The sequence below is a fragment of the Lampetra fluviatilis genome, chromosome 6, assembly GCF_964198595.1.
Source record: "Lampetra fluviatilis chromosome 6, kcLamFluv1.1, whole genome shotgun sequence".
NCBI lineage: Eukaryota > Metazoa > Chordata > Hyperoartia > Petromyzontiformes > Petromyzontidae > Lampetra > Lampetra fluviatilis.
Window position 1 is genome coordinate 7348437 of NC_136280.1, and position 14685 is coordinate 7363121.

General features: G+C 46.0%; 1 protein-coding gene across 1 annotated transcript in view; it reads left to right on the forward strand.

Annotated features, from left to right (window-relative positions):
* The first annotated feature begins 1960 nt into the window (after positions 1–1960).
* The window catches only part of LOC144933106 (sodium-dependent serotonin transporter-like), a 35699-nt gene continuing 22974 nt past the window's right edge, over positions 1961–14685 (forward strand). The window contains exons 1-4 of the mRNA XM_078857643.1: positions 1961–2864; positions 6432–6566; positions 9906–10125; positions 12395–12533. Coding sequence (XP_078713769.1) covers positions 2195–2864; positions 6432–6566; positions 9906–10125; positions 12395–12533 — 1164 coding nt within the window. The 5' untranslated portion in view covers positions 1961–2194. The remainder of the gene's footprint in view (positions 2865–6431; positions 6567–9905; positions 10126–12394; positions 12534–14685) is intronic.

Below are 14685 nucleotides of genomic sequence, written 5' to 3' on the forward strand. Positions count from 1 at the left end.
CACGACGTTTCGGAGGCAACACAAGCTTCCGTCTTCAGGTGGAACCGTCACAGCCACGACAGCTGTATCAAGTAAAAAAAAATATATATATTTTTCCACATTTTCTCGACAATGGGCGAAATATTTGACGTGTCTCAGATAACTCCGTCTGAAATTGCTCCCTGGGCATGTCTATAGTTTGTTCCCTCGTTTCTCCTTCGTCACCCTCGCCTAATCACTGCATCATATAATCTTTTAGGCCATGGAAATAATTGCCCGCAATTCTTGCCAACCTAGAGAATACAAAGCCGTGCGGATTGGTGATCGACCACCACCAGGGCCTGCGAGGAAATGGCAATGCTGAGTGTCACAACCCTCTCGTATACCTGGTGTGGGTTTGTCAGAATCGGAATATTTAGTTATGCTGAAGTAACCCGATGAGCCACGGAGATACTTTTTCACAGTAGAATGAACATCTGTGAAATGGAATGAAATAGTCAATCTTGATTTGAAGCTTTCGTGACTGCGGGAATCCATACTCTTTGGTTCTTTCGGTAAAGTCACGTAGGTAAAAAATAAATACAATAAATTACGACGTTTCGGGCGCAACACAAGCGTCCGAAACGTCGTGATTTATTTTATTTTATACCTACGTGACTTTACCGATATAACCAAAGAGTATGGAATGAAATGGCTTTTATATGAGCCCTGCCATAATATTGTAATAATTCATAACCAAATAATTTGAGCTGGGCTAACCGGTGGGCTAAAGTAGTGAACTTTTTGTCTTTTGTAAACGTGACACATCTTTTGCTGATTGGCCGTGTCGGGTGGTGGAGGGTTACGACACATTTATGAATAACGCGATCTAACCCAAAAACCTTTATTATCAATAATATTGGTCGTGGAAGCCTACGTGTTAAAGTATTACGTGTGTAAAACATTTTTTTATGTTAGACTTATATAGGTTAGATTCGTAACCCGATATAGCTGTCTTTATTTGCCTTCTATGGGCTTTAACATCCCACTCCACAGGAGACACATCACTGAGTTCACTGGCAACGGGGATCATTATCCGTGCACACATGAAGCCAAACACCGGTGAATGGGGTTAGCCAAACACGGCTAAGGAGAACCCTCGTGAAATGAGAGAGAGATCGTGCGGCAAATATATGAAACGTGTCATAAAAAAGCGAAGATAATAGCTAAACAAATGTAAGATCTAGTTAAATTGAACCCTGTTGGCACAGCATTCCCGGTTGTGGTGTGTGATGCAGACAACACATAGCAAATACATCTGGTAAGCCAGCGGTGTTTGTTTTAGCACGCTGATTGCCGATGAACCCCAGAATGGAAAAACCGGTGCAGAGTTTGAAACAAATGCTGCTGTGAACGCATGCAAGGCGTTTCTGAGGTATGTAATTGGTGGGATTCGATTATCTATTAACGCATCAATTACAGTGTGTTGTGTTGAATCCCTGATTCATGAATTGCACATGTTATGAATGAACATTTCAACTTTATTGCCAAGCTTATCATAACCACTGCAATATTACTCACGTAACCTATTGAAATCACGACGAAAAAATATTACAACATACTTGAGCATTACGAGACCTGAGATTCTTCAATCGCATCTATCACCAGCGCACGCACTTGCTGCTGATCTGTGCATACGCACTTGCTACATGTATAGACAAGCCTACGTGGAAGCTATCTCCCTCAAAGCCACAGAGCTCAATGTTTCACTCTCAAAGCTATATCGGCAATTACGGAATGTCAGAATTGTGTACGCTGTTAAGCTCTCGCAGCCACAAAGCCCACACATCATAGGCGGGGGGGGTGGGGGTGTGCACGACTGCATGGACTAACCTCCCACGGGGCATGGACTTCCAAAATCAGGGATCCGGATTATTTTTTGGTTTCTTTTTACACGAGCGTGCGTCTCGTGTGGTGTCCAAAACACGGTGAGGGAGGCGCGATTGGATTTTGAGAAGCCGGAGTTGAGTTGAAAGTGGAGCGCAAAAAGTGGAAGATGATGACACTTGGATGTGGTCATCTCCGTGCAGAGAAGTAACACGCGCAGCCCAGACAGGCGACAAGGGCAACAGAGAGAGAGAGAGAGAGGGGGGGGTGAGTCAGGGAGGAATTAAAGGAGACAGACCTCAGCAAGAGCAAGGGACACGGCACGTCGACCCGAAGCCACGAAGCCACGATGGAAGAAGAGAGCATGTCTCCGCTGAGGGCCGCCGCGTGGGAGGTGCCGTTCACTACAGGAGGTGCGAGCGAGACGGAGCCCAGCAGCGGTCACACCAACGGCGCACGGAGCCTCATGCTCCTCTGCTCGCACGAGAAGAACGGACCCCTGGTGCAAGCCAAGACCTCGCTGCACCCGTCCGTGAGCGCAGGTCATCTCAACAACCAGCAGCAGTACACGGAGCTGGCCAGCAACGAGGGCTTGGCCACGAGCGACCAATTCTGCTGGGTGGGGGATTTGGGAGAGCGCGCCTTGCGTGACAGCCAAGACGCGAGGCCCTCGTCAGACAGCGAAGAGGTGGCCCGGAGCTGCGACAGTGGAGGAGCAGGGGCAGGTGGAGATAGTGGCGGCGGTGGCGGCGTTGGTGATGGTGGTGATGGAGGAGAAGGAGGTGACGGGGAAGGCAAAGCAGTGGCCGAGGTCGTCGGGGCCGATCAGTCGGCGTCGTGCAACTCGGCTCCAGACGGCAACCCGCACGAGAAGACGCTCGTTGTGCACGGCCCGGAGGAGGCGAACGAGAGGGACACGTGGAGCAAGAAGATGGACTTTCTGCTGTCCGTCATCGGCTTCGCGGTGGACCTGGGCAACGTGTGGCGATTCCCGTACGTGTGCTACCAGAACGGAGGCGGTAAGCGGTCAGCCTTGTCCCTGATCACTTTATGAACACCCCCAGCACCGCCGCCGAGGCAGTTATGTACCCACGTGCGCTTCGCGATGGTCTTCAGCAGTTAGCGATAGGACTCGGCAATGATCTCCACGGCGCTTTTATAAGAGTTTCCACGGTGACAAAACACATGGGTACGAAAGTAAATGTATGGGGAGGGGGGTTGGTGGGTTTGTTGTCATCGCGCAGACGAGAGACTTGTTATACAACTGGACAAAACAAGGCATCGTTCACTGACTTTGACAGCGTGCTGCTGGGTGCGTGCGTGCGTGCGTGCGCACATCGACGCAACGGTGTCGGAGCAGACACAGGTCGGAGCTTGTTGCACGCTCGTTTGGGGGGGGTTTGTTTCCTTCTTAACCCCCCACCACACACACACAACACACACGGGGAAAGTTGCGTCACAGTTGCTCTTCCTTCTGTCTATCTGTGGTGGTAGTCGTTCAAACGGAGGTGGGTTTCATGCGAATCGAACCGCCGTGGTTTTGCGTCTTCTGCTCGCAACTTCGTACGTCGTGTGGAACGTCGCAACGCAACTTTGTAGAAAGTGATGCCTTAAGGAGCGCACGATAAATATATTTATTTTTAAGGCAGTGCTTTTTGACGAGTGTGTTGACTTGTTAATTGTGTTTGTGCACCACTGCCAAATCAGCGACAGCATCACCGAATGATTAGTTTTGTGCCCTAATGTAGAGTGGAGCAACTTAATGCGTGCCGTGTTATCGTAGATGTTACGTGGCAATAAAAATATGCATTATTGCATTGATTACGCAACATTGAAAATGAACCATACGGGAAATTAGTACAGATTCAACTATACTTGCTGCCCATGAAGGTAATTACTTTGAGTTCCTTCCGCGTAGAAAACGCATAACCGAATACATTTCAGTAATAAAATGTAAAAAAGAAAAACACCAAGCGTAAATAATACCCATCCTGGCGCAGCGTACAGGGCAGATTACTGACGATCGTACAGCGGCATGTATCAATGTATTACCTGGGTTACACCCTAACTTCATTGGCGAAGTAACATCCTTTGTTTTTGTTTGTATCAGGCGCCAGGGAGGATATTTAAGTAAAGCTTGTTCACGCACGCGGACAAGCCGTACGCCGGCAGAATGAATGTAAGAGGCGGAACCAGATTGTGTGTTCGTTATCATTTTCGTGACCGGATTTAGCTGAATTTCTTTTTTTTATGCCCCTTTTTTTGTAACCCGGAGCCCTCTTGCAGATGAGACTCTGTCCTGATGAGACTCTGTCCTGGTCTCTTGAGGTCTCGTCAGGCTTAGACAATATCAAGTGGAACCAAAGTTAGAGAGCGACGTGGATTTCGCCCGCAATGTGCAAGAATATTAAACAATAAATGTAAGTTTAAGATCAACGACAAAAAATAACGAGTGGAAACAATTAACAGGGCGAAATGTGAACAACAATAAAAAAAAACAGAAAGCAAATGCACACGGTATTTAGACGCGTTTATCGTTTAATTCAGTTTTTGAAACGACTCGCCAGAATTGGTAAAGGACGTGGCTCAGATTTCCCAGAGGCAACCGGAGAGCACGGGCTTAGATATCCCTTCACATGTATTTAAGAACGCACAATATTGTCTTCTTGTTACAAATGACACGAGATGAGATCAGCGATCAAAAGCGAATTTACGCTCAAATTTTCCAACCAATGAACCCAATGTTTCATCAATGACCGACCGAGGAGGTTACGCCAGATGAAGGAGCTCGCTCAGTGAATGTGCCAGGCAGCCAAAGCCACGTGGTGTTAAGCATTTGCGCAGTGGTTAGCTCGCTACTGCGCTACGAAACCACCAACCTAGAATTCGATTCCCAGCTACGGCTAATATCAGTGGCGAGTGATAACCAAGCCGGTCCCAGGCTTTCTGTCAACCCCGCCCTCCACAACCACGCCATTCACCAACTAGCACTGATCATTTGGGTGAAGTATGGTCAAACAACCCCCATGAACGACATGGCGTTAGGAGTGCTTCATTCAGCAGTGGATTGACAAATGTGCTGCAAGTTTTGTGAAAATTAATTAAAGTGGTGAAACGTTCTCTTGAGTTACACCATGATTTTAGGAACGCTCTCTCTCTCTCTGAAACTATACTTTCCCCCATGTCTCTTTGCAAAGTGTGTGTTTGTAGCCATGTCAAATGTGCACAAATGAACGAATCCGTTATGGGCCATTTCGCTGCATGCGCTCTTGTTGAATTTGTATAAAATGGTAATTCCGTGGCGAGATGCTTTTGTGTGTTGTGGCACCAAAGTGCGCATCGACTCTCCGCCGCAGCTGTCGGCTGCGCAAAGTTTGTGGGTGGTGCCACGCTTGTAAGGGGCGCTGCTGCGTGAATTAATGTACGTGTATGTACGTTGAACTTCTTTCGCACCGTGCGTAGGCAACTGCGCTAATCGTAGGTGCGGGGGAAGGACAACAAACTAAACACAAAAAAGCAGATCGAAAGGAATTCGTTTTAAAAAAAAAACAAGGTCAGGAAGATGGAAATCGATCTCCTGGCGAGGCAGTTGAAACAATGGTGCAAGTTTATGAAATCCCCCCTCGGCTCTTCTCGCCGCGGTTGTATAAATGGGTAAAACCAACAGCGTCAGTCGACTGGTGTGGGTAGTGCCACCTTCTCCAAGACCTCTCGGGCCAGCGTATGGGAAAGTGGGCCAAAGTCCGACCGGAGGGGCTTTGTAAACGGCACCCTAGCGTGAAGGGCCTTCTTGCGGCAGTAGGAGCGAACAACAACATCGCGTGGCTGCATCTTTGCCTTCTTGGGTCATATAGTAGTAGGTTTTTACCCTTTCAACTGGTACAAAAACTGACACCTTTATACAAGGCATCATGTTTGCAATAACCACAACACAAGCAGTCAAAATGCAAACAAAAAGAAACAACTTTGATGATGATAATGATATGCACTGTCCTTGAAGTTGATTGGTCCACACCCGAGACAGCTTTTCTTAAAGCTTAGTCTACATTGGTGTTGGACCAGATAACGCCTATCATTATCATCATCATCAGAGTTGTTTCTTTTTGTTTGCATTTTGACTGCTTGTGTTGTGGTTATTGCAAACATGATGCCTTGTATAGAGGTGTCAGTTTTTGTACCAGTTGAAAGGGTAAAAACCTATTACTATATTTTGCCACTGGTAAAGGAGGTCTCATAGTATATTCTTGTGTCATATTCTTAGGTTTTTTCGGTAAAGTCACGTAGGTAAAACATTAAAATTAATAATTACTTTTACGTAGGTAAAACATTAAAATGTATAATTACTTTTATTAATTTTAATGTTTTACCTACGTGACTTTACCGAAAAAACCTTAGAATATGAATCCTTGCAGTCACGAAAGCTTCAAATCTAGAATTCTTGTGTCATCTCCGTACGTCGAGCTCTACCAAGTCTGCGAGCCGAACTGTGTCCCAAGTTTGAGCACCGCAGCCGAAGTTTCGCGCGAGTTGCTTGCTCCACGTGTGTGAGTTGCGTCGCCTCTAATCGATGGTTCGTGTTTTCCCAGGGGCATTCCTGATCCCCTACTGCCTGATGGCCGTGTTCGGAGGCATCCCCCTCTTTTACATGGAGCTCGCCCTGGGACAGTTCCATCGAAACGGCGCGATTTCCATCTGGCGCCGCATCTGCCCCATCTTCAAAGGTTCGCTTCTTCCTCTCGAGTTCCATCCCCCACCCCCTCTCTCTCTCTCCATAAAAATGAATACTTTCTGCAATTACCACCGTCATCGCATATATATATACGAATGCTGCGTTGCAATGAGAGCAGCGGCACAGGTATCGAGTGTGCAGGCGGTGCAACTGCACTGGGGCCCGTGAGCCGGAGGGGTTCTGGGTGAAAGGCATGGGCGGAGTTTGCGGGTTGGGGAGCGCTGGGCACCTTTTATTAATTTATTGTCAGTATCTTAGCATTAAGATAAACATTTTAACTAATTATATGCGCCATCGATTCCTAATGCGAGGGACAAAGCGAACCCCCCCTCCGCCCCCCCAAATAGAAAAGTCAAATTCCGTCTATAGATGCCAAGGCAACACAGAATAGGGAAGGTGGACAGAGAGGAGGGCCTTGCATCAAGGCCCAGGTCAACCACCCCTTGACACCGAATTGGGGATTGTATGAAGGGATTTAAGATAAACGTCTTGACCAATTGCTTTTTTTCATAGGAATCAGAGGTCGCAACCTGGTACCCAATACCCGTACCCTACCCGATACCCGGCTACCCGTACCCGGCCGGGTACGGGTACGGGTAGCCGTTTGCGACTCTGGTGCGGCCGGGTACGGGTACGGGTAAGGAATCAAAACCCGTTTGCGACCTCTGATAGGAATGTAGAGGAGGCACTTTTTTTTTAGTCCAGATTGTGACTTGCAAGTGGGAGTAATGTTTACAATGAGGTTTATGACGAAAGGTAAAATATGCCGAGGGAATAGTGCCGTGTATAAATCTTTTTTCGTTAATTATATATCTTTTTTACATATGACTTCTTGCTATTTCGTGAATCATGTAAAGTCTAATGATGTTCCCGAAGGACTATAAAGATGAAATCTGGCACAAATATAGTAAAATATATGCTCGTAACAGTAATAACCGGAACAACTAGACTTTTAAAATGATAGACTTGTAAACACAACTCAGGGTTTGATTGGTTTCACTAACAGGGTAGATGCAGCCTACGGAACTACATCACGTTAAGTCTCACGCTAAACACTTACACACATATATGTCATTCCCATTATCAGTCAACTAAGTAATTTGTCTCCTTTGGAATGAGATGCTAAAACCCATAGAAAGCAAATGAAGACGGCTTCAATACAAGTCTAACATAAAAATGTCACAAACGTTACAGCTCAAATTATTTGGTTATGCATTATTATGATACCCTTTTCACAGATGTCCATTCGACTGGAGATCTGTGAAAAAGAGCTTCATGGTTCATCGGATTCCTTCAGGATAAATAGAGATTCTCACCATGAGTTAAAAATAAAAATACGTATCTCCTCTTTGCCGGATCAAACTTGGGTAGAGGTCAAACAGGACATTTGTTCAAGGCCCAAAACATCAGAGAGGGCCACGAAATACATTTCACGTTTTATTCAGATTTTTTTTACTTTTAATCCATGTCATTGATTTAATATTCACAACATAAGCAATACTATCTTTACTACCTTCATGAATTTCTGGGAAGGAGGGAGGCAGTCCCAAATCCAACCTCGCCTTTTCCCAATATGAAGTGGCGGCCACTTCTGCAGTCAGAGGTTCACATTTTCAATTGGACCCAAACTAAAACTGAACAATGTTTTATTTTACCAGGCGAGTCCCGCTGAGCTCTACAGCTCTTTTTCAGACGTGACCAGGCCACAAATGATAGCTCAACAAAGTGGCTTATCATGCGGAAATTCATAGCAGCCAAAATACTCTCAAGTATGGTGCATTCTTGTCGGCTCCAATGCAAAGGGCGTTGTTCGGTCCCGTCCTCCGTACACAAGGCTGCATACAGGGAGGTTCAGAGTGGGTTGGGAACAAATACCTGCTCGCATGAAATATAGGAATAGGATAATTTTAAAGTCACTAATACTACCAGTGCAATGATATTACATTATCCTAATATTCTATTTAACAGGGGCTCATCTTCTTGGTTCTTTCGGTAAAGTCACGTAGAAGGGAAATAATAAAATAATAAAAATAAAACATAATAAAATAATATAGTAAATTAAAATAATATAATAATACAATAATATAGAATATTTTTATTATTTTATTATTTCCCTTCTACGTGACTTTAGCGAAAGAACCAAGAAGATGAATCCCTGCAGTCACGAAAGCTTTAAATCGAAATTTAACAGGGGCTGTTTACAAAATACGTACTTTATGATAAGCGGGGTAGAGCGGTGGCAGAGTGGTTAGCACACTGTGCTGTGAAGCTGGTGACGCCAATTTTATTCTCAGCCTCTAACAACACGAGTGGCGAGTGATCAGGGTCACCCCCAATCACCAACCTGCACTGACCAGCCTTGTCAAGTTCAAATAGCCTCCACTACCAGCACGGCATGGGGAGGCCTTAATACAGAAGTAGATTGGAAAATGACTTTACAGTACATCATTGTTATAATTTGTGATAAGCGTGAGTATGCATACTTTTGGTAGCGTTTGAAATTTTATATTGATCTTACATATCACGTGCCTTAATCAATATACACAGACAAGTATACATCCCATGTGAAAGGTAATATCTATTTACACAAAACTGCACCGTTGAAATGTTTCGAATGAACAAAAAATCGCACCAAATAGACGATAAAATCTGACTTACGGCATCTTGAGGTGTTCGCTACGTCATAAAGCAAACACGGCGCACACATGTTAACAACATTTGAGCGGATTCTAGATTTGAAGCTTTCGTGACTGCAAGGATTCATATTCTTAGGTTTTTTCGGTAAAGTCACGTAGGTAAAAAATTAAAACTAATAAAAGTAAAATAAAATAAAAATCACGACGTTTCGGAGGCAACACAAGCTTCCGTCTTCAGGTGGAACCGTCACAGCACGATATTTTTTAAATTTTACTTTTATTAATTAAAATGTTTTACCTACGTGACTTTACCGAAAAAACCTAAGAATATGAATCCTTGCTATCGTGCTGTGACGGTTCCACCAGAAGATGGAAGCTTGTGTTGCCTCCGAAACGTCGTGATTTTTATTTTATTTACTTTTATTAATTAAAATTTTTACCTACGTGACTTTACCGAAAAAACCTAAGAATATGAATCCTTGCTATCGTGGCTGTGACGGTTCCACCAGAAGACGGAAGCTTGTGTGTTGCCTCCGAAACGTCGTGATTTTTATTTTATTTTACTTTTATTAATTTAAATTTTTTACCTATGTGACTTTACCGAAACAACCTAACAATTCGAGCGGATAACAACCGTACAAACGCAACGCTTTGGTCGTGCCTTGCCCCCCGCTGCGCTGTCGTTCGCCCCCCAGGCGTGGGCTTCGCCATCTGCATCATCAACTTTTACGTCGCCTTCTACTACAACACCATCATCGCCTGGGCCCTCTACTACCTCTACTCCTCGTTCACGTCCACGCTGCCCTGGACCAATTGCGACAACCCCTGGAACACGGTCAACTGCACGAGCTACTTCGACACGAGCGGAGTAGCCTGGGGCAAGCACTCCCGCTCCCCGGCTGAGGAGTTCTACACGTGAGTTTTTTTTTTAAAAGTGGAATTACAAAGTTCCTACCCTGGCACAAACAAACAGTTTCAACACACCCGCCACGTGTTTTGCGCGGCGCCGCCACGCCACGTGTGATCCATTGCGGTTTAGGGGTAAAAATAAAAAAAACGGGCGTCTTTGTTTGAGATGGAAGTTAGTGACCCCCCCCCCCCTCTCAGCTGAGGATAGGCGATCATTTCAGCTGCGCGTTGCACCTGTGATTAGCAGGGTTAGCTACGTACGCATACTTGTCAACGCCTTACAGACTAATTCATACCTTATTGATCACTCTGTGCCCTAATACATCTCAACGTTCATCCTACAAAGTCCCATCAAAAGGGAGAAACCAAAAAATGATAGACAATTATTTTGCCCGCATTGAAACGGCTGTATGTCATATGGACCTGGAAACTCAATTTCCCTGTACACGAATACAGGTAAACCGTATGGGTTGACAGGTGTGTGTACGGCGCAAAAGAAGTCCAACATAAAGATAAATATCCCCCGTATAGCCTTAACAGACTGTAGGGGCAAGTGCTGTTAGCGAGCACCTATGAAAGCCGGAACGGTACACGAGGGGGTGGGTGGCCAGCACCACGCCCGACCACCTTTGTCTCCCCAGTGGCGATATTTACACACCACACCAGGTACTCATTTCAGGCTGAGTCAACCTAGGGGAGGCCCAGGACCGGTTCAGATAATCGTCACTGGTGTTGGCCGTGAGCGGGAATCGAACCCGGGTCTCCAGGTTCATAGCGCAGCACGCTAACTGCTACACCACCGCTCCCCATAGAGATCCTCACTGAAATTTTTGTCCAACATACATACATACAGACACACGTGCATTACGAGAGACGGTCAACCGGTGGCAGTGTTTTGAAATTCACAAGCAGAACGAGGTACTTCGCACGCAGCCAATTGGGATCTCCATCCATGAGTGGTGCAAAATGAGGTGGTGTGCCTTTAACCAAATCACCCGGAGGGAGCCCGATTTCGTCAGAGCACAGAAGCTAAGCAGGTTTTGAGCCTGCTATTTGTTGGACAGCAGATGGCATGGCAGCAAAATCCGCTGTTGTACCGGTACCGCATGTCCATGTCCCCACGTATATACTCACCGCTCTTTTAAAAGCTGCTCCGGCCAACGTGAAGTGAGGTCACGACCATCACGCTGTGCGGAGGCCCCCATGCACATCTGGACAGACAAAGGAGCTGCACGTGGCTCGACAGGGCTCAACGTGTCAGCTTTAACACGGGGGAGCATTTGATTGGATGAATGATGTTGCTGTGGATGCTGGTGGAGGGTCGGGAAAGGGGTAGGTGCGTCCTGGGGGGATGCAAATGTAATATTTCACCGGCAAGGTACAGTGGGTTTATACAAACAAGAAAGTTAAGTCCTCAATTGAAGCATTAAAAAAACTAAAGCTGGAAGGCGTTCAGCTGGCTCGTGGCCAGCGCCGCTGAGACGCTGGGTTCAGTCCAGCAGTGGATTGACAATTGGCAACGGAAGTACAAAAGAGATGTACAGCAAATGATGATACTGTGCATGCAAAATGATGAACACGAGATGACATGGCTTTCTGTGCTCCCGCAACGAGAGTCAAACGCCTCCTTCAGTCGAGGCGATGGTAGACACACGAGGTATCCACCCTCTCACACCGGTTCGACTTGATGCAAGAGATATTCACCCTTGATCACCTAGGGATCACTAATGGCACACAGAAGGAGGACCCGGTCCCATGTTGCTGATTTTTTTCTGATCTGACCTTTCCTCCCCCCCCCCCAGCAAGCTATTTTACTTCACCATCCTCTTTCTTTCGTCTTTTTTGCGTTCCTCCTCCTCCTGCTGTAGTCTTCTCCTCTCCGTCTCCCCCTTGTTCGTGTTGCCTCCTGTCTTCTTCCTGCTCCATAGATCGCAGCTGGGGGGGGGGGGGGGGATGACCACGCTCTTGCGCGTGTGCGTCGCTCCTCTCAAAGCGACACGTCAAACACGAACCATGGTGGAGCAATTTCGGCCCTGCAAACCCAAACTGTGGACCGTACTGTAGACCACTGCAGTGTTTGCTCCCTTGAAACGGGGGGAATGCCAAAACTCCACGCCGTTGGTTATTGAGCTCCGGAACAGATTTCCACGTGCAAGCATAGTAAAGGATCTGGAGGGTTGCGCACTTTGGTTGATTGTTTTTGCATTGCCGTTGAAGAGACGTCAATCAGCTTTGCATGAACATCTCAAGCGGTGAGCGTGGCTTTCTCTTACAGTCACAACGTGCTGGAGATTCAGCACTCGAAAGGGCTCGGCGGTGTGGGTGGGCTCAGGTGGCAGCTCCTCCTCTGCCTCTTCCTCATCTTCACCATCGTTTACTTTAGCCTCTGGAAAGGAGTGAAAACCTCGGGCAAGGTAAGCGTCAGATTCTTCGAAAGTGGGGGCGGGGGTACGCGCTCCACAGATCCCTCGCGTCGTCCACGTTTGGCACAAAGTGATCGGCCGTTCACGCGGGGTGGAATACGTTTTCGGAGATTTGATTTGTGATTATCCTCCAAGGGCAATATCCGGTTTCATTTCAGGGGAGAAGAGATTGGTGATAAAATGCCGTGTGTTTTGGCTGTGGGAGCAAAAAAGGAAAATTGAAAGGACAAAACCTGGGCTTCGACAAAAATGTTAATAGGCCAACGATGAAAACCTTCTTGGGCCACTAACAGCTCGCACACTGCCTCTTAGAAACCCCACATTACGGAATCACCTATCACACTAGTCCAGTGAGACTCGGGGACCTAAAGTTGACGATTCCTAAAACCCAAAAAAAAGATTTAAGGGTTTTCTGGCATCAGCGGCAAGAAGGTGAAAAACAGTAACACCTAGAGAAACAAAAACCGGCCAAAATATCCCCAAAAATAACACGCTGTTCCCGAATGCTTCACATGCGTGCAATAGTTCTACTGGATTAGCAAACATGTGAAATCTTTAAAAATAAGAACATCCAAGATACAGTGCTCCTTATTCATAATCTAACGACTACCCTGGGATTGGGAGTCACTGACTTATATTGACCGTGTAGATTTATTTCAGGAACACAACATTTTTGTGGTCACGCATGCGGGAGTGTGCGCGTGTGGCTGAGTACACCCTCAACTTTGTGATGGTTTCGCAAATGATGACCAGATAGCAATCAGTTGCAGTGCACCTCCGATCACCACGGATGGCTACGTACGATGTGAAAGAAGTTCAACACACTCGCACCAGAACTTTTTTGCACGATTAAACTCCGCCCATCCAGTGGATCTCAGTAACCGACCTTGTCTCAGGGAATAATATTCTGTTAAAACCAAAGACACGATAATATACTTTAGTCAGAAAGCGCAAATAAAATATAAATGACTATATTTCCAAATATTCCAGTGAACTGTTGCCGTTGATAGTGAAGTTTGATATCTGTCCAGTGGAGCATCGGACACAGGTTTTGGTTAATTCAACGAGATAACACAACATGAACGGCGTGCGTGAGGGTTGCGACGAACAGCAAGCACAAACTTGAGCGAACATTTTTTCGCAGACCAAATTATGAAACGTGTGGGAGGCTGCTGACTTGCGAGGAACGTACGCCCGTGACATTTTAGTGGCGGAGTTTTCATGATCTCATCGAGCCTGTTTTTTTTTAATTGCCAATAACGTGGTAGATTTTTTTATGGAAAGAGGAAACATAGCCATGTCTCAATAATTATAATAATTTGCACTCATAAGGCGCCTTTCACAATGAAGCCTCAGGGCGCTGTGAATAAAAACAAGACATGTATAAAGGACGAACCAGGCGGCACGAGCAGGGCCCAACAAAGAGCAAATCTAATTAAGAAAAAATATATATTTTTAAGATAACGTTTAAGTTGGGACTAAAAAATGTCAACACTACCCGATATCCTGATCACCCAAAGGGAGGGAGCTCCTCTAAAGGCAAAATAAACGTGGTCAGGATAGTGGACACACCAACCACTTTCATTTACAGAGTGCTAAACACACGCCGTCGTATATTCATTTAAAGTGTTCCCACAACTCCTGACTGGAAACAACGTGAACGATCCTGCTTCGGAAAAGAAAACAACAACACTGACCTTTGAGTTGAGTTTTTATGGGAACATGAGTATGTGATTGTGTGGCTCAGACAGTGGCAGTAAATTAAATGCAAGTCCACGGGTGAACATTCCTGCCCAGCTACAGCCACAGGCAGCTTCTGTGGTCTGCAGGGGTGCAACTCCGGTGTAGGGAGCGAGAGGTGTTCACAATTCTTGACACAGGTGTGCTGTTGAAGGAGTGTAATTTCTGATTTTTAAAAAATATATAAAACTTGCACCACTTCCAGTACAGTATACAAACTACACGTCACATGGCCTAGAGGTCGCGAATTCAGCGCTCGTTGCAGAGCTCCACGTTTTGAATCGGACGGCTGCCCTGATTAATATACTACGGTGGGTGCATTAAACGTGACAATACACAGATCCCGTGACACCATTCGCAATAGGTAGGCCATTGTGTGCCGGTGTTACGGTCCACATTTTCC